General features: G+C 64.5%; 1 protein-coding gene across 2 annotated transcripts; it reads left to right on the top strand.

Annotated features, from left to right (window-relative positions):
* The first annotated feature begins 866 nt into the window (after window positions 1-866).
* On the top strand, window positions 867-25,202 carry ZBTB4 (zinc finger and BTB domain containing 4). Of its 2 annotated transcripts, XM_037887247.2 has the most exons (4): window positions 867-957; window positions 7,592-7,667; window positions 12,125-12,201; window positions 18,169-25,202. In XM_037887247.2, exon 4 carries the CDS (start codon window positions 18,184-18,186, stop codon window positions 21,733-21,735), a length of 3,552 nt encoding a protein of 1,183 aa, XP_037743175.1. In that variant the 5' UTR covers window positions 867-957; window positions 7,592-7,667; window positions 12,125-12,201; window positions 18,169-18,183; the 3' UTR covers window positions 21,736-25,202. The 2 variants fall into 2 exon arrangements, with proteins under 2 accessions (XP_037743175.1, XP_037743176.1); XM_037887248.2 differs by lacking the exons at window positions 867-957; window positions 7,592-7,667 and adding an exon at window positions 9,455-9,585.
* The last annotated feature ends 255 nt before the right edge of the window (window positions 25,203-25,457 follow it).

The following is a 25,457-nucleotide window of genomic DNA, read 5'->3' as shown; positions in this document are numbered from 1 at the left end:
CGCAGGCCGGGCTGTGTGTGTGTGTGTCAGGCTGTGTGTGTGTGTGTCGGGCTGTGACGCAGGCCGGTCTGTGTGTGTGTGTCGGGCTGTGTGTGTGTCTCGGGCTGTGTGTGTGTGTCAGGGTGTGACGCAGGCTGGGCTGTGTGTGTGTGTGCCGGGCTGTGTGTGTGTGTCTCGGGGTGTGTGTGTGTGTGTCGGGGTGTGACGCAGGCCGGTCTGTGTGTGTGTGTCGGGCTGTGTGTGTGTCTCGGGCTGTGTGTGTGTGTCAGGGTGTGACGCAGGCTGGGCTGTGTGTGTGTGTGCCGGGCTGTGTGTGTGTGTCTCGGGGTGTGTGTGTGTGTGTCGGGGTGTGACGCAGGCCGGGCTGTGTGTGTGTGTGTCAGGCTGTGTGTGTGTGTGTCGGGCTGTGACGCAGGCCGGTCTGTGTGTGTGTGTCGGGCTGTGTGTGTGTCTCGGGCTGTGTGTGTGTGTCAGGGTGTGACGCAGGCCGGGCTGTGTGTGTGTGTCGGGCTGTGTGTGTGTCGGGGTGTGTGTGTGTGTCTCGGTGTGTGTGTGTGTCGGGGTGTGACGCAGGCCGGGCTGTGTGTGTGTGTGTCAGGCTGTGTGTGTGTGTGTCGGGCTGTGACGCAGGCCGGTCTGTGTGTGTGTGTCGGGCTGTGTGTGTGTCTCGGGCTGTGTGTGTGTGTCAGGGTGTGACGCAGGCCGGGCTGTGTGTGTGTGTCGGGCTGTGTGTGTGTCGGGGTGTGTGTGTGTGTCTCGGGGTGTGTGTGTGTCGGGGTGTGACGCAGGCCGGGCTGTGTGTGTGTCTCGGGGTGTGTGTGTGTGTGTCGGGAGGGCGGGGCCGGGGCTGATGTCAGCGGGCCGGGAGCGGAGCCTTCACACGCCAGCGGCGGGCGCGGGGCGGGACGGGCCGGGCCGGCGCCTCCATCTTGGGCTGCAGCGGCCGCGGGGAGCCAGGTACCGACCCCCCCGCGGGCCCCCCCCGGCTCGCCCCCGGGCCCCCCCCGCCCCATCCCGCGCCCCCCCGGGCCCGTCACCCCCCCGGGGCCCCCCCGCCACCCCCCGTGTCCGTCACCCCCCCGGGGCCCCCCCGCCACCCCCCCGGCCCCCCAGTGCCCCCCCGCAACACCCCGCTCGATTCCCAGCCCCCGTCTTGCCCCCCGGGACCCTCCCGTGTCAGTCACCCCCCCAGCCCCCCCGCGTCCCCCCCCCGCGCCCCTCTCCCCCTGGGGACCCCTGGGTCCCTCACCCCTCTGCGGGCCCCCCCTCCCAGCGCCCGCCACCCCCCCATTCCCCCCCCGCGACACCAATCTCCCCCCGCATGACTCCCAGCACCCGTCACCCCCCCCGAGACCCCCCAGCACGCCCCCCTCCCGCCCCAGCACCCGTCACCCCCCTGCACACGCTGCTTCCCCCCCCCCGCGCCTGTCAGCCCCCCCCCGCACCCCCTCACTCTCGGAGCCTCCCCACTCCTCCCCCGTCACCCCCCCGCACCCCTCTGTTACCCTTTGTCCCGTCCAGTACCCCTTGGGACCCCCGCCTCCCCCCCCAGCGGGCGTGAGCAGCACTGCCCCCCCCCTCGGGCCCGACCCTGTTCCCCCCACACCCCGGTATCCACCCGCCCCTCGCTTCCCTCTGCCGGCGCACGTAGGCCTGGGACCCCCCCGAGGCATTCCCCTACTTCTCCCTGTCCCCCCAGATGTCCCCCCCACTTCCCCCCAGCACCCCACGTCCCCCCCACTTCCCCTTGTCACCCCTGACGTCCCCCCAGCACCCCACGTCCCCCCCACTTCCCCTTGTCACCCCTGACGTCCCCCCAGCACCCCACATCCCCCCTACTTCCCCCTGTCCCCCCAGATATCCCCCCAGCACCCCACGTCCCCCCACTTCCCCCTGTCCCCCCCGCACCCCACGTCCCCCCCTACTTCCCCCTGTCACCCCTGACGTCCCCCCCAGTGCCCCACGTCACCCCCCTGCTTCCCCCAGTGCCCCGCGTCACCCTCCGTCACCCCCCTACTTCTCCCCAGCACCCCACATCACCCCTGGGTCTCCCCAGCACCCTGTCACTCCCCGTCCGGCCCCGCAGGGCCCCCCCCAGCAACTCCCAGGGGTCCCAAAGAGGTCACCAGTGCGGGGGGGGGTCCCCCAGCTTGCCTCCCCCACAGGAAAGTGCAGGGGGAGGTCAGGGCACTTGGGGATCCCCTGGCAGGGGCAAGGGGGTGTCCCGGCTGGGGAGGGCAGGGCCCTGCCGGGGGAGGTTATGGGGTGTGTATGGAGACCAGTGGGGGGGAGGATCCAGGCCAGTGCCCCCCTTGCACTCCCATGCCCACCCAATCACACCCCTCTGCCCTCCCCCCCACTGTCACACCCCCCTCGCTGCTACCTTCCCCTTCCTCCCCCCTGCTGTCGCGCCCCCCACTTCCCCCCTGCTGTCACGCCCCCCACTGCCTCCCCCGGCCACACCCCCCGGTACATCCCCCTAAAGCAGCCCCCTGTATGCCCCACTGCACCCCCTAATGCAGCCCCCTATACACTGCACCTACCTCAGTGCAACCCACCATAACCCTCAAAGCAACCCCCCCGGGAGCCACCCCCCACAAACCCCACTGCCTCTTCCCTTCTAACTTCCCCGCTCCCCGATTCTCCCCATACATCCTCCCCCGGCCCTGCTGGCCCCTCACGGGACCCCTTGTGAGCTGCCTCCCCCCGTACCCCCCACTGCACCTCTCCCATATCCCAGGTGCCCCCATACCCTCCTGCAACCCCTCCCTTGTACCCCCACCCCGACTGTACCCCCTGCACCCCCAGTGCCTGCTACAACCGCTCCCTTGTACCCCCACCCTACTGTACCCCCACCCCCTGTTCCAACCCCTCCCTTGTACCCCCACCCCGACTGTACCTCCTGCACCCCCAGTGCCTGCTACAACCGCTCCCTTGTACCCCCACCCCACTGTACCCCCACCCCCTGCTCCAACCCCTCCCTTGTACCCCCACCCCGACTGTACCCCCTGCGCCCCCACTTCCACTGTGCCCCCCCATACCCTCTCATCTTCGCACCATCCCCTCCTCGCCCTAGTCCCCATCACACACACCTGGGGCAATGGCCGTGACCTACAACCCTCTCCCTCACACCCCCTTCGCCCCCACAAGGCACACCCGGCCCATAGGGTTATTTCCCACCCCCTACAAACGCAGTCATTGCCTGCATCCCTCATGCCCCCCCACCCCATGGCCCTTCCCCATGCCGCTCACCGCCCCACACCGCTCACCCACAGCCCACACTGCTCACACACACCCCGTACCCACAACCCTCACCTCCCTACACCCTCACGCACACCCCGTACCCACAACCCTCACTGCCCTACACCCTCACGCACACCCCGTACCCACAACCCTCACTGCCCTACACCCTCACACGCACCTTTACCCTAACCGCTCACACCCCTTACTGCCCTATGCCGCCCCTACACACCCCCTTCCCCTATACATACATCCTTCACCCTCACACCTTTCACCCCTCACACACACTCCGTACCCACAACCCACACTGCTCACACACACCCCGTACCCTCACCCCTCACCTCCCTACACCCTCACACTCACCCTGTACCCACAACCCACACTGCTCACGCACACCCCGTACCCTCAACCCTCACCTCCCTACACCCTCAAACACACCCCGTACCCACAACCCACACTGCTCACGCACACCCCGTACCCACACCCCTCACCGCCCTACACCCTCACCCCCCTTTCACCTCATACACACCCCCACCGCCCTACACCCCTCACGCACACCCCTTCACTCCCTTACGAAGGCCCCTCACCCCCCATTGCCCTGATGCATGCCCCTCCAACACAAACACAGCTGTCACGCACCCCCCCCCCCGGCCCACTCCCCTCACGCGCACCCCATGGCCCGTTACACCCTTCCTCTCCGTGCATGGTGGATGGGTGGTGGGGGGCGAGGGGCGGCTCAAGCCAGGGCCTGGTGTCATGGATCTCCTTAGAAATTAATTACTAACGGGCCCTTGTGACTCTGTGTGTGTGAGTGTGAGAGAGAGTGCGTCGCCATGTGTGTTTGTGCGTTGCTGGTCGTATGTATGACACGCTGCCGTGTGTGTGCGCCGTGCTGTGTGTGTCTGGGCAGTACCGTGGACGGGCGTGCGGGTACGGTGCCGAGGGTGATCGTGTGTGTGTGGGGGGGGCTGTGTGTGTCTGGGTGTGTGCGCCGCCTGCGATTGTGTATGCATTGCCGTGTCTGTGCAGTGTTGTGTGTGTAGTGCGTGTGTGTGTGATGCTTGCGGGTCCGTGCGGTGCTTTGTTCTTGTGTGTGTGTGTGTGGTGCTGCGCACTTGTGGGTCTGTGCGGTGCTGCGTGTGTGTGTGTGTGTAATGCGTGTGTGTGTGTGTGTGCGGTGCTTTGTGCTTGTGTGTGTCTGTGCGGTGCTGCATGCTTGTGGGTCTGTGCGGTGCTGCATGTGTGTGTGTGTAATGCGTGTGTGTGTCTGTGCGGTGCTGCACGCTTGTGGGTCTGTGCGGTGCTGCATGTGTGTGTGTGTAATGCGTGTGTGTGTATGTGTGCGGTGCTTTGTGCTTGTGCGTGTGTGTGCGGTGCTGCACGCTTGTGGGTCTGTGCAGTGCTGCGTGTGTGTGTAATGCTTGTGGGTCTGTGCGATGCTGCGTGTGCGCAGTGTCAAGTGTGATTGTGTGTCTGTGGGGTGCTGGTTGTGTGCACGTCTGTGGGGTGCCAAGTGTGATTGAATGTGTGCAGTGCCCTGTGGGGTGCCATGTTCTTGTGTGTCTGTGCAGTGCGGTGTGTGTGGCAACGGAGGGTGTGAGTTTGTGCGGTGCTGGTGTTTGTGCGCTCTGCGCTATGGGGCCTGGGAGGGCCAGGAAGCAGGACAAGGCTGGGGACCAGGGAGTAGGGCCGAGGACCGAGTGGGGGGGGACCAGGGACCGGGCAGGTGGGGAGGGGTCAGAGGGTGCCAGGAGCCACATGGGGGGGGGGCAGCTGGGGCAGGACTGAAGAACAAGTGGGGCAGGGGGGTGTATGGGACCAGTGGGGCGGGGGATATGGCTCCAGTCCTAGGAGCAGGGACATTTGGGCCCGTCTGACTCCCCCCCGGCCAGGCCGGTCCCATGTCCCCCCCCCGCTGTGTATGTGGGGGGGGGGTTTCTTCTGAGGACAGGCGGTGTGTGTGGCGGGGTGTCAGAGAGAGGGGGGTGGTCTCCGTTCCCCAGCACCCCTCTATTCCAACCCCCGGGCCCAGACAGGCAAGCCAGGGGGGCCAGGGTGGGGGGCCCTGGATCTCTCTTTTGTCCACGGTCCCCTTTCCGCCCCCTTGATCTCCGCCCGCCTCCATCCCCCGGCTCTGCCCTGGTCCTCATGATTCAGGCCTCCTGCGTTTCCCGTCTCCACGGAAAACAGCAGCTGCGTAGACCCCGCCACGGGGCCCTGTCCCCGCCCGGCTTCCCCCCGCGGCCTTGCCCGGCTCTGGCTGGGAGAGAGCAGGCCACGGATCCGCGATACCAGCCACGATCCCCCGCGGGTTCCGGGTGTGCGGGTCGGGAGGAGCGGGAAGGGCCGGCGTAAAAACCCCACAAAGAGCTTGGGACGATTTTCCCCCGCCCGGAAACTTTGTGAGAGCGGAGAATCAGTGGGACTTGTGAAAAATCATCCAAAAACGACCCCTCGCCCGGCGCTGAGATGCGGCTGCCTCTGGGGCGGGCGGCTGGCTATGCACGGACCCCACGCCCAACACTGAGATGCAGCCACCTCTGGGGCAGGGCAGCTGGTTATACACGGACCCCACGCCCAGCACTGAGATGCAGCCACCTCTGGGGTGAGGCGGCTGTTTTATACCGGGATCCCTCGCACCGCACTGCAGCACCGGGCTCAGGGCTGACTGCCGGGGTAGGGGGGGAGAGTGCCCCCTGCTGAGCCCACCGCCCCTCTCCCTGCAGCACCCCGGGTCTCCCATCTTCTTCGTGATCCAGCTGCTTGCTGATGAATGGTGAGATCAGCCTGGATCCCCGGCCAGGGCCGGGGCGGCGGGCGGCCAAAAGAGAGGAGTTTAAGATATTCCAGATGTATGGGATGAGGAATGGCAGAGATTGGTTTTGTTTACAACATGTTTGAAAGTCACCCCAGTGTGAGGCTATCCTAGTGCAAAAGCAGTTCACAGGCGGCTCGTGAGTGCTTGATCTGTGTCAGTCACGTGTGTGTGTGTGTCTCTCCCTTTGGGAGGGAGCGTGTGTGCACGCGTGTGCAGGTTGGTGCTTGCGAGCGTGTGTTCGTGGGTGCGCCTTTACGTCTCTTCAGCGGGAGGGCGGATGGGAACGAGTGTGGATTTGCGCATGCACGCTGGGTGGGTTTGTGAACGAGTGTGCGTTTGTGGGTGTAGCGTGGGCGTGTGCAATGTGAGTGTGTTTGGGCATGTGCCGTGGGTGTGCTTGTGAGTGTGTGTTTGTGGATAAGTGTGCCTTTGTATAGTGGGCATGTGAATGGGTGTGTTGGTGAGTGAGGCTGTATTTGGGTGTGTACCATGTATGGGTGTGTTGGTGAATGTGTGCCCTTGTTTGTGCAATGGGTATGCAAACAGGAGTGTTTGTCAGTGAGTGTATTTGTGTATGTACAACATGACTGAGTGTGAATGAGTGTATCTGTGTGTGTTTTACAGTGTACGTGTGAATAAGTGTGCAACTGTGTAGTCAGTTGGTATGCTTGCAAGTAGGGTGAGTGTGTTTGAGTGTACAATGAATACGTTTGTGTGTGAATGCCGTGGATGGGTGCGTGTGCGTGGTTGTCAGTGTATGGTGTCTGGGTGTGTACGCTACAGGTATGTATGCTTGTGAATGTATGTTCTGATGTGTTGGTATGTACAGTGTAGTAACGTTGTGTTTGTGTGTCAAGAGCGCGCGTTTGTGTGGGTGTACAGCATAGAAATGAGTGTGTGTGTTTGTGTATTTGGAGTGTATGCAGTGTAGAGGTAATATGGGGTAGAGGTATTGAGTGTCTGTGTATAGAGAGGATTGCGAAGTGTGTGTATGATATAGGCCTACAAGTGTGTGTTGGTGAATTAGTGTGTGTCTGGGCGTGTTGGTGAGGGTGTGCATGTTACGTGTGTACAGCGGGTGAGTCTCTTATTGTGTGTGATGCCACAGGAGTGTAAAGTCTTATTGAACTGTACTGTGTCCGATTGTCCGTGTTTGCTATGCTGTATCCCATGTGTTTATGTGACAACACGGGTGTGTGCCAACGTCTCGGTGTGCCGCTGTGCGGTTGTGTACAGCATCAGCGGGTGTGGTGCTTGGCATGGGTCTGTCAGTACAGTGTGTGTGTGCGCGCGCGTGCACGGTGTAGGGGTTGTCTGTGCCAGGTGTGAGTGTTGTGTGTGTGTGTGTGTGTGTGAGAGAGAGAGGAGATTTGCAGTGTTTGTGTTTGTACAGTGTGTTTATGGGAGGTTGTCTGTACAGTGTGTGTGTCTATGCAATGTGTATACTGTGTGCGTGTGTGATATCACACCCCCCCTTTTAAAGGGGCATTTTGCTTGGAGAACATTTTTGTAGGGGCTGTTTCTTTAACGCAGGTCCCAGCTGGATCACGGGGTTGACATGGGAAGGGGCCTGGTGACGTCACAGCCAGTTCAGCCAACGAGTATCCAGGTGAGCCGAGTGCATCCCCTTGCTTGCATCCTATTGGCTCAGGCGGGGGTGTGATGCGGGTGACGGGCTGTCAGTATTCTGTCCTGGCCAGGTTAAAGGTCTTTCCCCTGCCAAGACCTGGGTTCTGGGGCCGTTTCCCCAGCAACAGCGGGTGACACCCTCATCCCCAGAGAGCAGGTCTCCTCCCGCTGTTGGGGACGTCATAGGCTGTTGCCATGGGGACCGCCTGACCCTGCTCTCCGGTCCTGGCAGGTAGGTGAGGGAGGAAGCAGATCTGTCAGCCGCCTTGGCTGGAGCCGGGAAGGGAAGGGGAAAAACGGCAGTTTGGCGTTTCTATGGCAATGCATAGTTTTGGGTGAAGGGTTTTGTTCCCGGGTCCATTCGATGGAGGGCTGGTTTCTGCAGCGAGGGGTTGACGTGGTCGGGAGGGATTTAGCGGCCCCAGATTTCCAGCACCGCTGTGACGGGGATGCCCCCGATGCTGTCAGACTGTACTTGGCATGTACGCCTCATGTCCTGAGCCTGTATATCTCGTGTCCGCCCCCAACGACGTCAGACTGTATTCCTCATACACACCCCAGTCACATCATTCTGTACCTGACACCCCCCCAATTATGTCAGACTGTACCTGAACATACACCCCTATTACATCACACTGTATCTCTGAGACACAGACCGATTACAGCAGACTGTACCCGACGTATACAGCTGTGACATCACACTGTACTTGACACATACAACTCAGTCGTCAGATTGTACCTGACCCAGACACGCCAATTACATGAGATTGTACTTGGCACATACATCCCAGTTATGTCCGATTGTACCTGGCACATACACCCTAATTACATTCTATCTAATGTCTACACCCTAATTACTTTTGATGGTGTTGTGACACACACACACACACACACCAGTTAAAGCACACATTTTTACCACATGCTATTCAAAAGGTGTGCCCTGACTGTGTCGGACTGACACACACACACATCAAATACATCACTCCGTAGCTGATGCGCATCCCAGAAACATCACACTGTACGTAAAACTTATCCCAGACCGGCCTTGCGTCAAATGAGACACACACCAACTTCATCAGACTGCACCTGGGGACCTCCACCCCCCCCACCCACCCCCGGTTACGTCAGACTGTAGGTGTGATACACCTTCCCCATCTCTAATTGCTTCTGACTGTCCCTGGGACAAACATACACACCATTTGCATCAGACTGTAGGTGGGATACACCTCCTCCCCATCTTTGATTGTCCCTGACTGTATTGGGGCGCACACACTCCCCCCCCCCCCTCGCAGTTACATCAGATGGTAGGTGTGATACACCTCCTCCCCATCTCTGATTAGCTTCGACTGTAAACAGCCTGGTTACCTCAGAGTGTATCTTTTCTTCCACCTGTGATTACTTCTGACTGTACCTGGGGAAACAACGCCCCCCCCCCCCCCGTACGAATCAGCATGTAGCGGTGATATACCTCCCTGACGTCTCTTGATTAACTCTGACTGTACCTTGTCGGGGGGGGGGAGACACCCCCCCGCCATTTATATCCGAGTGTAGCTGCGACGCATCACCCACCTCAACTCTGATTATATCCGACTGTGAACCCCCCCACCCCCCCCTTCCGAAGTTTAATCCGAACATAGCCCGTGGTACAGCTCCCCACCGTCTCCAATTAGCTCTGGCTGTATCTGGGACACGCACACCAGTTACGTCACGGTGTAGCTGGGCTACCCCTCCCCCCCCCGCCCCCCCCCCCCGGTCTCGGAGCCCGTACCACTGACACGCACCCGCCTCTCCGGTTTCTAACACGTATCCAGCCGCTCCGCCAGCCTCTGCCTGTGACCCATTTGCCTCGATTCGTTGCACCGTCCGGGTGCCGCTGGCCGGTGACAGTGTGGCGGAAGGTTTTGTTTGGCTGCTGGGGATTTTTGGCGTGTGTGTGTGTGTCCATGTGTGTCTGTGTGTGTGTGTGTGTGTGTGTGTGTGTGTGTCCCCGCCTGGCTGGGCCCCTCCAGCGTCAGGCCGCGATGTTAATGTAACGCGACGGCAGCTCGGCTGAGATCCCAGGCTGTCTCCGGAAAGACGCGGGGGTCTTTTTCCACCCCCGCCCCCCCTCACCGCAGTGTTTGCTTAGCCGGTGGGACGCGTTCGGAGCCCCACGGGAGGGGGGAAGGGGGGAGGCTCCCTCTGAATTCAGCCGGGAGCTGGAGCCGCCCCTTAATTAGTAACATGTTATCCACCATGTGACCTTGGTACAGGACTCCTGGGTTCTTTCACCGGCTCTGGGAGGGGAGTGGGGGCTAGTGGTTAGAGCGGGGGGGGTGGGGGCTGGGAGCCAGGACTCCTGGGAGGGGAGTGGGATCTGGTGGGTTAGAGCAGTGGGGGGCTGGGAGCCAGGACTCCTGGGTTCTCTCCCCAGTTCTGGGAGGGGAGTGAGGGCTAGTGGTTAGAGCAGGGGGACTGGAAGCCAAGACTCCTGGGTTCTTTCCCCGGGTTTGGGAGAGGACTGAGGTCTAGTGGTTAGAGCAGGGGGGCTGGGAGCCAGGACTCCTGGGTTCTTTCCCCAGCTCTGGGAGAGGAGTGGGGGCTAGTGGTTAAAGCAGAGGGACTGGGGGCCAGGACTCCTGGGTTCTCCTTCGAGTGATGTGCTCAGAAAAATCTCTTCCCCTCTGTGCCTCAGTTTCCCCACCTATAAAATTCGGCTGGCTGTCCATCCTCCTTCCAGGTGGGGGCTTCATTCATTAATTCCCTTCTGAAACCAGGGGAAGGAAGGTGCCCCCCTATAAATAACCCCGAGTAATTCACTGGTCGCTGGGCCTGTGTCCAGCCACTACGGATCATCTCTTTGTCCTTTGTACGTACAGCCCCTTGCGCAAAGGGGAGCCGGGTGACTGGGGCTCCCAGGTGCTGCCCCAAGGCAGTATTAATCATAATTAATTAAATGTTCCTAGAGTCTCAGTTACCCGAGCCCTACCAGTCCCCCATGTTAGCCCCTTCTGTGCCAGTCCGCCCTTGTAAGGGCCCATTCGTTAATAATTTTCTGATTTAATTATCAGTTGTTTTTGGAGGCCGTGCACCCTGAGTACTAGCACACTGGACTGGGGCTCAGGACACGTGAGCCAGGGATAGAACCCAGGAGTCCTGTCACTGGCCAAGTCGTTTCCCCCGCGCTGTGCCTCAGTTTCCCCCGGTTTAACACAACGATCTCTTTCCAACATTTAACCACCGGAAGATGCGCAGAGTCGTCAGCTCAGGGAAGTCTCCGCAGAGCAGTGAAAGACGGAGGCAGCTGGGTTTTAACTGGCAGGCGGCGGGGCCTAGTGAGTGGAGCACTGGGCTGGGATTCTGGACGACCTGTATTCTCTGTATTTTTCTGACTTGTGTGGGGGGGAAATTCACTGCAAAAAAAACTTGGCCAGGGTGGGGCAACTGGGAGAGACAAATGCGGAGGTTTGGGCTAGGAAGAGACTGGTCGTCGAATCCAGGCCCCTCTGATCCGGGAAACCCTGATCCTGCTTCACCCTCCCGCTGAACCTCGAGTGTTTAAACCCCCCCGAATTAGCTTCATAATTGCGGGATTTTAAACATGGTCCTTGGTGTGTTTTTTTTTTTGTTTGTTTTTCTGGGATCTGGGCCCGTAGCTGGGTCCCTTTTCCCAGCGTTTTCTCTCCCAATGACAAAAGCTTTAATCCAATGACTCCAGGAGCTGGGGCTTTAATAGAAAATGAAAACCATCCGATTAGTTCAGTGCCCCTCCCCAGACACCCCCAGAGCATGATGCAATGAGAGTGATGGGTGTGTGATGCCCCCCGCTCCATGATCAGTCAGACTGCTACCCTGGTTTACAGAGCGGGGAAACTGAGGCACGGGGGCGAGGTGGGATTCACCCAGGGGCATAAAATGAGGAATAGAACCCAGGAGTCCTGGCTCCCAGCCCCACTGCTCTGACCACCATCCCCCACTCCCCTCCCAGAGCAGGGGAGAGAACCCAGGAGTCCTGGCTCTCAGCCCCCCCTGCTCTAACCCACCAGCCCCCACTCCCCTCCCAGAGCTGGGGAGAGAACCCAGGAGTCCTGGCTCCCAGCCCCCCCCTGCTCTGACCACCATCCCCCACTCCCCTCCCAGAGCAGGGGAGAGAACCCAGGAGTCCTGGCTCCCAGCCCCCCCTGCTCTAACCCACCAGCCCCCACTCCCCTCCCAGAGCTGGGGAGAGAACCCAGGAGTCCTGGCTCCCAGCCCCCCCTGCTCTGACCACCAGCCCCCACTCCCCTTCCAGAGCCAGGGAGGGAGAGAACCCAGGAGTCCTGGCTCCCAGCCCCCCCTGCTCTGACCACCAGCCCCCACTCCCCTCCCAGAGCTGGGGAGAGAACCCAGGAGTCCTGGCTCCCAGCCCCCCGCTGCAGCTGTGGGTCTCAGCAGCTAACCCTTGGTGTCTCCCCACAGAGGATTCTGTCCGGGGAGAAGCAGAGCCGAGGAGCCGGGGGGCAGGAAGCTGTAGTCGATGAGGGCACCTCCCACAGGTAAGGGGCAATTAATCCTGGCTAGGCCCCTCTGCCCAGGTCTCCGTGGCAATGCCGGCTGGATCTAGAACCCCTTGTGGTTTGTTCTAGACCCGGTCTCCACTGTAAGGCACGCTCACGATTTGGTCTGGGAGGGAGGTGTCCTAGGTGGGGGCGGAGGTGGGGTGAATTCCCCCCCCCCATCCCAGAGCCTCCCTGCCAATGGGTCTCCTGTAGGGGTCGCCGGCTCCCCTCCGGCCCCAGGGCGGGGACTGGTTGGCTCAGGGGGGCGGGGAATGGGGCAGGGGCCTGTCCCCTCTAGGGGGCGCTGGCTCCCCTCCGGCCCCAGGGCAGGGACTGGTTGGCTCAGGGGGGCGGGAATGGGGCAGGGGCCTGTCCCCTTTAGGGGGCGCTGGCTCCCATCCGGCCCCAGGGCGGGGACTGGCTGGGTTTTTCAGAACGGGGGATCTCCAGTCCCTCTTCAGTTCTCACCCCCAGTTTTGGGGACTCTATTCCTTGGGGACCATGGGAAGGGGAGATCCAGGATTCGTGGGAAGGGGAAGGAGGGAGGAGGAGATGGGCAGGGAAAGGAGGGAGGAGGAGGAGGGGACATGCATGGGGAGGAGGAGGAGGAGACGTGGAGAAGGAGGGGAAGGAGGGATGAGGGGACGGCAGAGGGAGGAGAGGATGAGGGGAGAAGGAGGGATGAGGGGACGGCAGGGGGAGGGGAGGGGGAGGAGGGGACGGCAGAGGGGAGGAGGAAGGAGGGAGGAGGGATGAGGGGACGGCGGAGGGATGAGGGGAGGAGGAGGAAGGGGGAAGGAGGGAAGAGAGGAGGAAGGAGGGATGAGAGGGGGAGGAGGAAGAGGGATGGAAAAGAGGGATGAGAGGAGGGGGAAGGAGGGATGAGAGGAGGGGGGTCAGGCAAAGGAAGGAGGGATGAGAAGGAGGAGGGGCGGGAGGAGGGGACGGGTAGAGGAGGGGGGAAGGAGGGATGAGGAGATGGCAGGGGAGGGAGGGATGAGAAGGAGGGATGGGAAGGAAGAATGAGGGGTCAGACACAGGAAGGAGGGATGAGGGATCAGGAAGAGGAAGGAGGGATGAGAGGAGGAAGGAGGAGGAGGGATGAGAGGAGTGGGGGAGGAGGAGGGATGGGAAGGAAGGATGAGGGGTTAGGCAGAGGAAGGAGGGATGGGAAGGAAGGATGGGGGTCAGACACAGGAAGGAGGGATGAGAGGAGGAAGGAGGAGGAGGGATGAGGGGTTAGGCAGAGGAAGGAGGGATGAGAGGAGGAAGGATGGGAAGGAGGGATGAGGAGGAGGGATGGGAAGGAAGGATGAGGGGTCAGACACAGGAGGGAGGGATGGGAAGGAGGGATGAGAGGTCAGGCAGAGGGAGGAGGGAGGAGGGATGAGGAGGAGGAGGAGGGATGGGGAGGAGGGATGAGGGGTCAGGCAGAGGAAGGAGGGATGAGAGGAAGGGAGGAGGAGGGATGGGAAGGAGGGATGAGGGGTCAGACAGGGGAGGGAGGGAGGGAAGGAGGGATGAGAGGAAGGGAGGAGGAAGGATGGGAAGGAGGGATGAGGGGTCAGGCAGAGGAAGGAGGGAGGAGAGGAGGGAGGAGGAGGGATGGGGAGGAGGGATGAGGGGTCAGACAGGGGAGGGAGGGAGGGAAGGAGGGATGAGAGGAAGGGAGGAGGAGGGATGGGAAGGAGGGATGAGGGGTCAGGCAGAGGAAGGAGGGAGGAGAGGAGGGAGGAGGAGGGATGGGGAGGAGGGAGGAGGGGTCAGACAGGGGAGGGAGGGAGGGAAGGAGGGATGAGAGGAAGGGAGGAGGAGGGATGGGGAGGAGGGATGAGGGGTCAGGCAGGGGAGGGAGGGATGGGAAGGAGGGATGAGGAGTCAGGCAGAGGAAGGAGGAGGAGGGATGATGAGGGAGGAGGAGGAGAGATGGGGAGGAGGGATGAGGGGTCAGGCAGAGGAAGGAGGGATGAGAGGAGGAAGGAGGAGGGATGGGGAGGAGGGATGAGGGGTCAGGCAGGGGAGGGAGGAGGAGGAGGGATGGGAAGGAGGGAGGAGGAGGGATGGGAAGGAGGGATGAGAGGAGGGATGAGGGGTCAGGCAGAGGAAGGAGGGATGAGAGGAGGAGGAGGGATGGGAAGGAGGGATGAGGGGTCAGGCAGAGGAGGGAGGAGGAGGGATGGGAAGGAGGGATGAGGAGGGAGGAGGAGGAGGGATGGGAAGGAGGGATGAGAGGAGGGATGAGGGGTCAGGCAGAGGAAGGAGGGATGAGAGGAGGGATGATGAGGGAGGAGGAGGAGGGGGGATGGGAAGGAGGGATGAGGGGTCAGGCAGAGGAGGAAGGAGGAGGAGGAGAAGGGATGGGAAGGAGGGATGAGGGCTCAGGCAGAGGAAGGAGGGATGAGAGGAGGAGGGATGGGAAGGAGGGATGAGGGCTCAGGCAGAGGAAGGAGGGATGAGAGGAGGAGAAGAGATGGGAAGGAGGGATGAGGGCTCAGGCAGAGGAAGGAGGGATGAGAGGAGGAGGAAGGATGGGAAGGAGGGATGAGGAGGAAGGAGGAGGAGGAGGGATGGGAAGGAGGGATGAGGAGGAAGGAGGAGGAGGAGGGATGGGAAGGAGGGATGAGAGGAGGGATGAAGGGTCAGGCAGAGGAAGGAGGGATGAGAGGAGGGATGATGAGGGAGGAGGAGGAGGGGGGATGGGAAGGAGGGATGAGGAGGAAGGAGGAGGAGGAGGGATGGGAAGGAGGGATGAGAGGAGGGATGAGGGGTCAGGCAGAGGAAGGAGGGATGAGAGGAGGGATGAGAGGAGGGAGGAGGAGGAGGGGGGATGGGAAGGAGGGATGAGGGGTCAGGCAGAGGAAGGAGGGATTAGAGGAGGAGGGATGGGAAGGAGGGATGAGGGATCAGGCAGAAGAGGGAGGGAAGGATGAGGAGGAAGGAGGAGGAGGGATGGGAAGGAGGGATGAGGGGTCAGGCAGAGGAGGAAGAAGGAGGAGGAGGGATGGGAAGGAGGGATGAGGAGGGAGGAGGAGGAGGGATGGGAAGGAGGGATGAGAGGAGGGATGAGGGGTCAGGCAGAGGAAGGAGGGATGAGAGGAGGGATGATGAGGGAGGAGGAGGAGGGGGGATGGGAAGGAGGGATGAGGGGTCAGGCAGAAGAGGGAGGGAAGGATGAGGAGGAAGGCGGAGGAGGGATGGGAAGGAGGGATGAGGGGTCAGGCAGAGGAGGGAGGAGGAGGAGGAGGGATGGGAAGGAGGGATGAGGAGGGAGGAGGAGGAGGGATGGGAAGGAGGGATGAGAGGAGGGATGAGGGGTCAGGCAGAGGAAGGAGGGATGAGAGGAGGGATGATGAGGGAGGAGGAGGAGGGGGGATGGGAAGGAGGGATGAGGAGGAAGGAGGAGGAGGAGGGATGGGAAGGAGGGATGAGAGGAGGGATGAGGGGTCAGGCAGAGGAAGGAGGGATGAGAGGAGGGATGAGAGGAGGGAGGAGGAGGAGGGGGGATGGGAAGGAGGGATGAGGGGTCAGGCAGAGGAAGGAGGGATTAGAGGAGGAGGGATGGGAAGGAGGGATGAGGGATCAGGCAGAAGAGGGAGGGAAGGATGAGGAGGAAGGAGGAGGAGGGATGGGAAGGAGGGATGAGGGGTCAGGCAGAGGAGGAAGGAGGAGGAGGAGGGATGGGAAGGAGGGATGAGGAGGGAGGAGGAGGAGGGATGGGAAGGAGGGATGAGAGGAGGGATGAGGGGTCAGGCAGAGGAAGGAGGGATGAGAGGAGGGATGATGAGGGAGGAGGAGGAGGGGGGATGGGAAGGAGGGATGAGGGGTCAGGCAGAAGAGGGAGGGAAGGATGAGGAGGAAGGCGGAGGAGGGATGGGAAGGAGGGATGAGGGGTCAGGCAGAGGAGGGAGGAGGAGGAGGAGGGATGGGAAGGAGGGATGAGGAGGGAGGAGGAGGAGGGATGGGAAGGAGGGATGAGGGGTCAGGCAGAGGAGGAAGGAGGATGAGGAGGGAGGAGGAGGAGGGATGGGAAGGAGGGATGAGAGGAGGGATGAGGGGTCAGGCAGAGGAAGGAGGGATGAGAGGAGGGATGATGAGGGAGGAGGAGGAGGGGGGGATGGGAAGGAGGGATGAGGGGTCAGGCAGAAGAGGGAGGGAAGGATGAGGAGGAAGGCGGAGGAGGGATGGGAAGGAGGGATGAGGGGTCAGGCAGAGGAGGGAGGAGGAGGAGGAGGGATGGGAAGGAGGGATGAGGAGGGAGGAGGAGGAGGGATGGGAAGGAGGGATGAGGGGTCAGGCAGAGGAGGAAGGAGGATGAGGAGGGATGAGGAGGGAGGAGGAGGAGGGATGGGAAGGAGGGATGAGAGGAGGGATGAGGGGTCAGGCAGAGGAAGGAGGGATGAGAGGAGGGATGATGAGGGAGGAGGAGGAGGGGGGATGGGAAGGAGGGATGAGGGGTCAGGCAGAGGAGGAAGGAGGAGGAGGAGGGATGGGAAGGAGGGATGAGAGGAGGAGGAGGGATGGGAAGGAGGGATGAGGGGTCAGACAGGGGAGGGAGGGAGGGAAGGAGGGATGAGAGGAGGAGGAGGGATGGGAAGGAGGGATGAGGGGTCAGACGGGAGAGGGAGGGAGGGAAGGAGGGATGAGAGGAGGAGGGCGGGAGGCTGGAGCCGGCCGGCCGGCTGGCTGACTGACTGACTCTCAGGGCCCGGCCTGCCCTTTCCCCGACCCGGCCCCACTCGCCCCCTGCCTGGGGGGGGGGGAGGGGGGGGCTGGGGGCGGCCGGTGCCAGGCCGGCGCAGGTGGCCCCTGGGGCTGGTCGGGTGCCCGGGGGCGGGGCGGGAAGCGGCCGTGGGGCCGGCCCAGCTCCTCGCTGCTAATCGCAGCTGGCACCGGCCCCTGCTTCCCTCAGCCATTTTAGCTGCCAGCTGGGAATCCCTGTGCAAAATGGCTCCCGCCCGGAGGGAGGAGTGGCCCCGAGCCAGTGGGCACGGCCACCGGCCTCCCTGCACCCGGCCCGGCCCCACCGGCGGCCCCCTGCACCCCTGGCCCGGCCCCACAGACGCCAACCCCAGCGTCTCGCCCGGCCCCACAGACAACGAACCGCCCCCCCTGCTCGGCCCGACTGACGCCAACCCCGGCCCACGGCCTGGCCCGACTGACGCCAACCCGCACCCTCGGCCTGACCGGCGCCGACCCCCAGCCCAGCCTGACCCACATCCCCAGCCCGGTCTGACCCACGCCAGCCCTGGCCCGACCCGGCCTGACCCACGCCAAGCGGCACCCACTGCTCAGCCTGACTGACGCCAACCCGCACCCCCGGCCTGAGCAGCGCCGACCCCCAGCCCGGCCTGACCCACGTCCCTAGCCCTGGCCCGACCTGACCCATGCCAACCGGCACCCCCTGCTCGGCCTGACCAATGCCAACCCTGGCCTGCGGCCTGGCCCGACTGACGCCAACCCACACCCCTGGCTTGACCGGCGCTGACCCCCAGCCCAGCCTGACCCACGCCAACCGGCACCACCAGCTCGTCTCGACCAGCCCCAGCCCTTGGCCCTGCCCGACTGACACTGACCTGCACCCCCGGCTCCACCCACACCGGCCTGACCCACACCAACCTCTGACCCGTGATGCCGACCCCCAACTCCCATCTCTGAGGGATGGGCTGTGAAGACACAGCGCCCCTTGGGGGGATTGGAGGGGGACGTTGCAGGATTGGGGGCACTGGGTGAGTTTGTGGGGAGCTCACAGCACCAGTGCCCCGGCTGCCGCCGCTTTGGGCCGTACGGTGGGGGTGGGGTGGGCGCCAGCCCCAATTTAGCACAAACCACACTGCCCTGCAGCTCTAACCACTAGAACCCACTCCCCTCCCAGAGCCGGGGAGAGAACCCAGGAGTCCTGGCTCCCAGCCCTCCCGCTCTAACCACTAGCCGCCGCTTCCCTCACGCCTGTCTCTCCCTCCCCAGCTCTGTGGCCCCGCCATGGCCCCGGTGCTGGAGCTCTCGGACGCCGCTCACGCCCGCTGCCTGCTGGTGGAGCTGAATGAGCAGCGGCTGCGGGGCCAGTTCTGCGACGTCACCATCATCGCCGAAGACACCAAGTTCCCGGCCCACAAGAACGTGCTGGCGGCTTCCAGCCCCTACTTCAAGGAGGTGCTGTCGGACGAGCCGGCCGGCTGCCAGCCGGCCCAGGTGCTGGAGCTGCCCGACATCCAGGCCGGGGTCTTCTCTGACATCCTCAACTTCATCTACCGCTCCCGCCTCTCGGTGCCCAGCCCGGCCGCCGCCCAGCAGATCGGAGCCGCCGGGCGCCGCCTCGGCATCTCCTGGCTGGAGAACCTGGACCCCGCCGAGCAAGCCAAGGAGATGAGCGAGCCCTGGAGCCCCGAGGCCGCCGGAGACACCTCGGCCTCCTCCCCGAGATCCTGCGCCTCCCCCGTGGACCTGACCTGCCCGTCGCGGCCGGCCGCCAGCCCCGTCTGCCTCCAGGAGCCGGCCCGGCCGCCCAGCCCGCAGCAGGAGGTGGACAATGAAACCGAGACGGCGAAGATCCTCTACGCCCTGAGCACGGCGCCCGCCGAGCCGGGCGCCCCGGACTGGGAACGGGAGCCCGGCGCCGGAGACCCCCCCGCCGCCGGGAGCGAGCCGGCGCCCTCCTCTTCCTCGCCGGCGGGCAGCGCCTTCCGCTGCGGGCTCTGCAGCCGGTCCTTCGCCACGCCGGCCGCCCTGAGCCTCCACCTCAAACTGCACCGGAGCCGGCGCTCCCTCTCCTGCCGCCACTGCAGCAAGAGCTTCATCCACGTCAAGCGGCTGCAGACGCACGAGGTGCTCTGCAAGGAGGCGGGCGAGGAAGAGGAGGAGCCGGCGGCAGCGGGCGGCTCGGAGGCGCCGGCCCCGCTTCCTCCCGCCGCTCCGGCGCTGCCCAAGCCGGCGTCTTCCAAGAAAGGGCTCCTCTTCCGCCACCGGGCCCTGCAGCGGCTGGAGTACATCCCGGAGCAGGACCACTTCGTCAAGGTGGTGGATGGGCACGTCATCTACTTCTGCACCGTCTGCGAGCGCTCCTACATGACCCTCTCCAGCCTCAAGCGCCACTCCAACGTCCACTCCTGGCGGCGCAAGTATCCCTGCCGATACTGCGAAAAAGTCTTCGCCCTGGCCGAGTACCGCACCAAGCATGAGGTGTGGCACACCGGCGAGCGCCGGTACCAATGCATCTTCTGCTGGGAGACCTTCGTCACCTACTACAACCTGAAGACCCACCAGAAGGCCTTCCACGGCATCAACCCGGGGCTCATCTCCTCCGAGAAGACGCCCAACGGGGGCTACAAGCCCCGGCTCAACGCCCTCAAGCTTTACCGCCTCTTGCCCATGCGCTCCCAGAAACGGCCCTACAAGACGTACAGCCAGGGCCTGCTGCCGGAGGGCCTGCTGCTGCCCCCGCCGCAGCCCCTCCCCGTGGCGCTGGGCGAGGGGGACGCCGGCCCCGGCGGGGAGGCGGGGCCCGCCTTCGGGGCCGCCCAGGCCTTGGAGCCGCCCGAGGCCGAGCGATTCCTCCGGCCGGCGCCGGCCGAGCAGCGCGAGCCGGGGCCGCCCCCCTTGCCGGCGGAGGAGGCGCGGCGGGCGCCGGCGGAGGGCGAGGCCCCGTCGGTCATCGCCTACGGCCACCCGGCCTCCTCGGTCATTGTGCACAGCACCTCGGTGGTGCCGGCGGGAGGCGGGGGCGGCCAGGCCTCCTCGGTCATCACCTTCAACAGCGCGCCGGCCGCCCCCCGCCCCACCCCGGCCGAGCCCCTCAAAAAACAAGTGCTGAAGGAATACATCCAAGCCCAGAAGGTGGCCGAGCAGGCCGCGGAGCAGGCAGGCGGCGGGGAGCCGCCCAAACCCCGCAGCCTGCGGCCCGGCCGCACCATGACCTACATGGCCAAGCCGGCCTACGTTGGGGCCGCCTCGGAGAGCCGCAGCGCCCCGCTGTGCCAGATCACGGTGCGGATCGGCGAGGAGGCCATCGTCAAGCGGCGCATCTCCGAGACCGACCTGATGCTGGACAAGAGCCCGCGGGGCCCCAAGCGCTTCGAGTTCGGGCCGGCCGAGAAAGCGGCTCCCGGCAAACGCGCCAGCGGCTCCTACGCCAACAACGAGAGCGGCGAGGAGGAGAGCGACCGGGACGCCGAAGACCATCTCTGGCGTCCGTACTACACCTACAAGCCCAAGCGCAAGGCCTGCGGCTCCGGCGGGGCCGGCTCCGGCGTCCCCAAGGTGAAGCGGTCTTCCCGGTGGCGCCGCAAGCTGCGCTCCCTCCGCTGGATGAAGCGGGCGGAGAAGGAGGAGGAGGAAGGGGAGGAGCCCAGCCCGGCGCCTGCCCCCGCCTCGCCCGTTCCCGGCGGCTCCGACGCCCCGGCGCCCGAGCCGGCGCACAAGGCCGGGCGCGGCAACGCCGAGTGGAAGCACGAGTGCGGCGCCTGTGGCAAGCTCTTCTCGGCGCTGAAGAAGCTGCGGAAACACGAGCGGGTGCACGGGCGGCCGGACAAGGACGATCCGGCGCCGGCTCCGGCCCACCGGGTGGGCCGCAAGCCCTCGGTCAAGTTCACCTGCACCCACTGCGCCAAGGTCTGCAAGACGGCGGCGGCCCTGAGCCGCCACGTGAAGCGGCATGAGGGGGAGAGCCGGGAGCCCGGCCCGCCCGCCATGACCACCGTCATTGCCTATTCCAAAAAGCCGGAGGAGCCGGAGCCGGCGCTGACGGCCGTCAAGGAGGAAATCACGCAGGAGATGCAGGTCTCGTCGTCCAGCGGGGAGCCGCCGGCGGTGGAGGCCAGTCGGGCCCGCGCCGCCGGCCAGCCGGCCACGCCGGAGAGCCAGGGGGCAGCGCCGCCCCGGGAGGAAGAGGTGATGCCGCCGGAGAGGGGCGGGCCAGAGGAGGCGGCTGCCCCGCTTGCCGAAGCCACCACCAGCCGTGCCGAGCTGGCCCCGGCGCCGCCCGCCCCCCGGGCCGCCCTCTCCTTGCAAGACCCTGTCATCTCGCACACCAGCCCGGCCCCGGCGCCGCCCGACCAGGAGGAGGCGGGCGGCTACCCGGAGCGGTACCCGGTGCAGGAGTACCCCCTGCCCCTGCTGGCGCCGGGGGGCTGCCGGACCCGCAAGGAGGCGGAAGAGAAGCCTGCCTTCCTCGCCTACCCCAGCCCCGTCCCCTTCAACGCCGTGGGCAAGGCCGGAGACGGGGAGGGCAAGGTGAGCTTTTACCCCGACCCCTACCCGCTCATGTACGGGCACCAGCTCCTGGCCGCCTACCCGTACAACTTCACCAACCTGGCCGCCCTGCCCGTGGCGCTGAACATGGTCCTGCCGGACGACAAAGGCCAGCCCCTGCCGTTCCTGCCCAGCGTCTTCGGCTACTCGGTGAACCCGTGCCGCAACGAGGCCCAGGACGGGGCCGGGGCCAGCAGCGGGGCGGGGGGCGGGCCGGCCCTTCCCCGGGGCGGGGTCCGGGGGGAGCCCCCGGCCCCCGAGCGCCTGAAGAAGGGAAGTTTCCTGTGAGGGGCGGGGGGGGGGGCGGGGGAAGGTTGCCGGAGCTGGGCTCTGTGATATGGGGGCGAGGCGCGCTGGAGCCGGGGCGGGGAGCGGAGGGAGGGGCTATCGAGCCCCCCCCCCCCCACCGGAAGTGTGATGTGAGGACCTGGGCTGTGAGCTGTCACTCCCGACGGAGCAGCCCTGCCCCCCAGTGACTTCCGGGGACCCCCTCCCCGATCCCCACGCCCTTCAGGGCCCCTTACCCCTCGCAGTACCCCCCCCCCCAACCCCAAGGGGTGCCAGAGCCCCGGCCTCACAGCTGGCACATCTGGGGGGAAGGGGCTGTTACCCCAAGGGAGGGGCTCCCCCCATAACGCTGAGTGGGACCAATATGGGGGATGGGGTACCCCATATGCCCCCCAGAGAGTAAGGAGGTGGTTTGGGGCTGGAGGAGCCCGGCTGCGAGGGGGGGGGGCACTACAGTTTTCCCCTCCCAGAATGCACTGCAAATACCCCTACCCCCACTGCAGCCCGGCTTCCTGCCCCGGGCAGTCCCCCCACCTGCCGCTGTCCTCAGCTTCCTGTCCTGGGCCCCCCATTCCCCTGCCCCGGACACCCCATGCACCCCCCATTCCCTTGCACCAGGCACTTCATGCACCCCCCATTCCTCTGTGCTGGGTACCCCATGCACCCCCTGTTCCCCTGTCCCGGTCACCCCTTATTCCCCTGCCCCGGGCACCCCATGCACCGCACATTCCCCTGCCCCGGGCACCCCATGCACCCCATTCCTCTGTGCTGGGTACCCCATGCACCCCCCATTCCCGTGCCCTGAGCGCCCCATGCACCCCATTCCTCTGTGCTGGGCACCCCAGGCACCCCCTATTCCCCTGCCCTGGGCACCCTGTGCACCCCCCATTCCCCTGCCTCGGGCACCCCCCTTTCTCTTGCCCTGGGCACCCCGCATTCCCCCTCCCAGGGCCCGCGCCCGGCCCTGGCGGGGCGCCAGGCTCGGCGGGTGACGCGGCGTTCTGGAGCCTCGACCGGCTGAGTCACTTTTTCCTTTCGGGCCGGGAGCCCTGCCCCGGCTCCGGCCCTTCCAGAAACTTCCCCGCCTGGGGGGGGGGTGTCCCGGCTTCTCCCAGCAGGGGGGTGCTGCCCCCTGGCCCCCAATCTTCCCTGTGGGGAGATGGGGGAGTTCCCATTTGCACTAGCCGTTTCCTGTTTTGGGCCACTGACCCCCCCCCCCCACCGCTGCACTAGCCCCTTCCCCGCTCAGAGCGCCCCGTCTTTCTCCATCACCCCCTCCAGGACCGGACCCCCCCCCTTGTAGGAATTAGGACCCCGGAGCTGGCTCTGGGGTGTCGGTTCACACCCCCCCCAGATGGCAAGACAGGGGGGTGGTATAGGAAAAAAGGGGGGTATCCCCCCAAAAAAGAGACCCCTAATACGACTGTGTGGTTCAAGCGACTCCAAAAGTGTGGGGGGGGCCCCCTCGGCCTACCCAGCCAACTCCAGCCCCCCACGATCCCTCCCCAAACCTGCCCCCCTAAAATCCCCTCCTCTGTCCCCCCACCCCAAGCTGCTTCTCTGCCAGTGTCCCTAAAATCTCCCCGTCCGCTGTGCCCCCCAATCCACCCCCTGCCCCCCCAAATCCTGCGCCTCTACTATCCAGCTGCCCTCACTGGCCCCCCTCTGCCCCCCCAAAACTAGCACATTTTAAACCATCCAGTCTCTGGGTGGAGGGCTGCATTACAGATCTTTGGGGGGACCTGTCACCCCTTATTCTGCAGATCTTGTCCCCCCCAATTGCTAGCACCCCCCCTCCCCCTAAGAACCAGGTTCCTTTGCCTTCTTTTGGGGGGAACCCCATGCACTCCCATTCCCCTGTGCTGGGTACCCCATGGGGGTGCATGGGAGGAGGGGGGGTCTGCACCCCTTTGATCCCTGACATCTGGGTCACGAAGGATTTGAGCTGTGCCGTGAAGGGGGGAGGGGGATTGTGCCTCTCCCAGAATCCTTTGTTGCCCTAGGAGGCGAGTGGGTCAGATTTGGGGGAGCAAAGGGGTGTGTGGATTTCCCTGTGGGGGTTGAGGGGGTGGGAATCTGGGGTTCGGCCCGTTTATACAGCCCCGTAGCTGGGGGGATGATCTCCCTGCCTCAACCTGGGGGGAGGGGCTAAGGAGGAAATGGGGGGGAGGAAATTTGTCCCCCCACTTTCAGACAGCCCCCCTGAAATTTCCCCCCAAACTCACCCCTGAATTGTCCCCCTAAACTGCCCCTCTCCCCCAAACTCACCCACGACCCCCATGGACCATTGGGCTGGGGAGGGGAGCAGAGAATCCCCCCCCGCCCACTTCCAAGGATGGGGGGGGTCTCTGTCACTTCTCCCCCCGCCCAACGTTCCAGCCAGCAGGGGGCGCTGCTGGGCATGCAGCTTTGCCCTGGGCTCTGATCTGCCTGGGGGACCCTCCCAGGCCGGCCGCAGCCCCCTGCCGTTGGGGGCGCACCGTGGGGCTGCGGCACCGGAAATGGGGCCGGGCGTGCGTAGCCCTTGTGCGCTTCCTATAGCGTGGCAGGGCAATGCCCCCTGCCCCGCTGCGGCCGCAGTGCATCGCGGGGGGCAGTGCCCCCGGCCCCGCTGCCCCCCGGCGCTGCGGTTTCCAGCGCTCCCTGCTGCGGCGCAAGCCTGGCGCCGGCCTGCAGCTCCCCGTGGGCCGTGCACCGCAATAAAATGCGCATCCCCCCCCCCCCCCCCCCCCGCGGCACTTTGGTGCAGCCCGACGCACATTCCAGCCCCCGCCGGGCAATGCCGACCCCGGCGCTGCGGGGCGAGGGCCATTGCAATCCAGCCCCCCCCCCCCGCACCCGCAGCCCACCCATGCATCCACTGCATTGCAATGCCCCCCCCCCGGCGTGGATTGCATGGGTGGGCTGCGCGGGGGCGGATTTAGCAGAGAGCACCAAAGGTGTCCTGGGCGCGTATCCCCCCCCCCTCCGCAGTTGGGGGGCGGGTGGGGGGGGGATGGGGGCCCGGAGCTGGGGGGGGGCAGTCACTGATTTGTACATAGCTGTCCGTCTCGGAGATCTTTTTTGCACTTTCGTCACTGAGCCCCCCCCCCAGTGAGCGTGGAGCTATTGCTACTGAATGTAACCTTCGTGTTTATTTTCTAGATTGCACCTCGGGTTAGTCTGACGGCACTTTATAGACCTAACGAACCGGTGGAACCCCCCCCCGCCCCCCCCCCAAGAAACGAGCAAGCAAAAAAACCACCCCCCCAACCGCCCCGCCCGCGCCAAACCAAGGTAAAACGTTTCCGACCCTCCAGAAAATCCCCCCCCCCCCCATCCCCTTCCAGCCGCTTTGATCCCGGTCTCTCTGTTCCAACCGTGACTGTGTGGAAGACCCGTAGAGAACAAGCCGATATTTATCTTTCTGCATCTCTTGTGTGTAACTCGAATAACTTCTCCGAAATAAAACGACGACTATACGCTCAGCGATGGCGGCTGGTGACCCGGGGCCCCCTCGCCCGGCGCTGAGATGCGGCCACCTCTGGGGCGGGGCGGCCGGCGACCCGGGGCCCCCTCGCCTGGCGCCGAGATGCGGCCACCTCTGGGGCGGGGCGGCCGGTGACCCGGGGACCCCTCGTAGGGCGCGGAGTTGCGGCCACCTCTGGGGCGGGGCGGCTGGTTACACCGGGACCCCTCGCCCGGCGCTGAGATGCAGCCACCTCTGGGGCGGGGCGGCCGGT

This window comes from Chelonia mydas, chromosome 28, assembly GCF_015237465.2.
Source record: "Chelonia mydas isolate rCheMyd1 chromosome 28, rCheMyd1.pri.v2, whole genome shotgun sequence".
NCBI lineage: Eukaryota > Metazoa > Chordata > Testudines > Cheloniidae > Chelonia > Chelonia mydas.
Note: the sequence above shows the minus strand (reverse complement) of the source record. Positions and strands in the feature narration are given on the sequence as shown.

Excerpts from the sequence above, each read along its gene's own strand:
- ZBTB4 (XM_037887247.2), top strand. The coding sequence starts at position 18,184 with ATGGCCCCGGTGCTGGAGCTCTCGGACGCCGCTCACGCCCGCTGCCTG.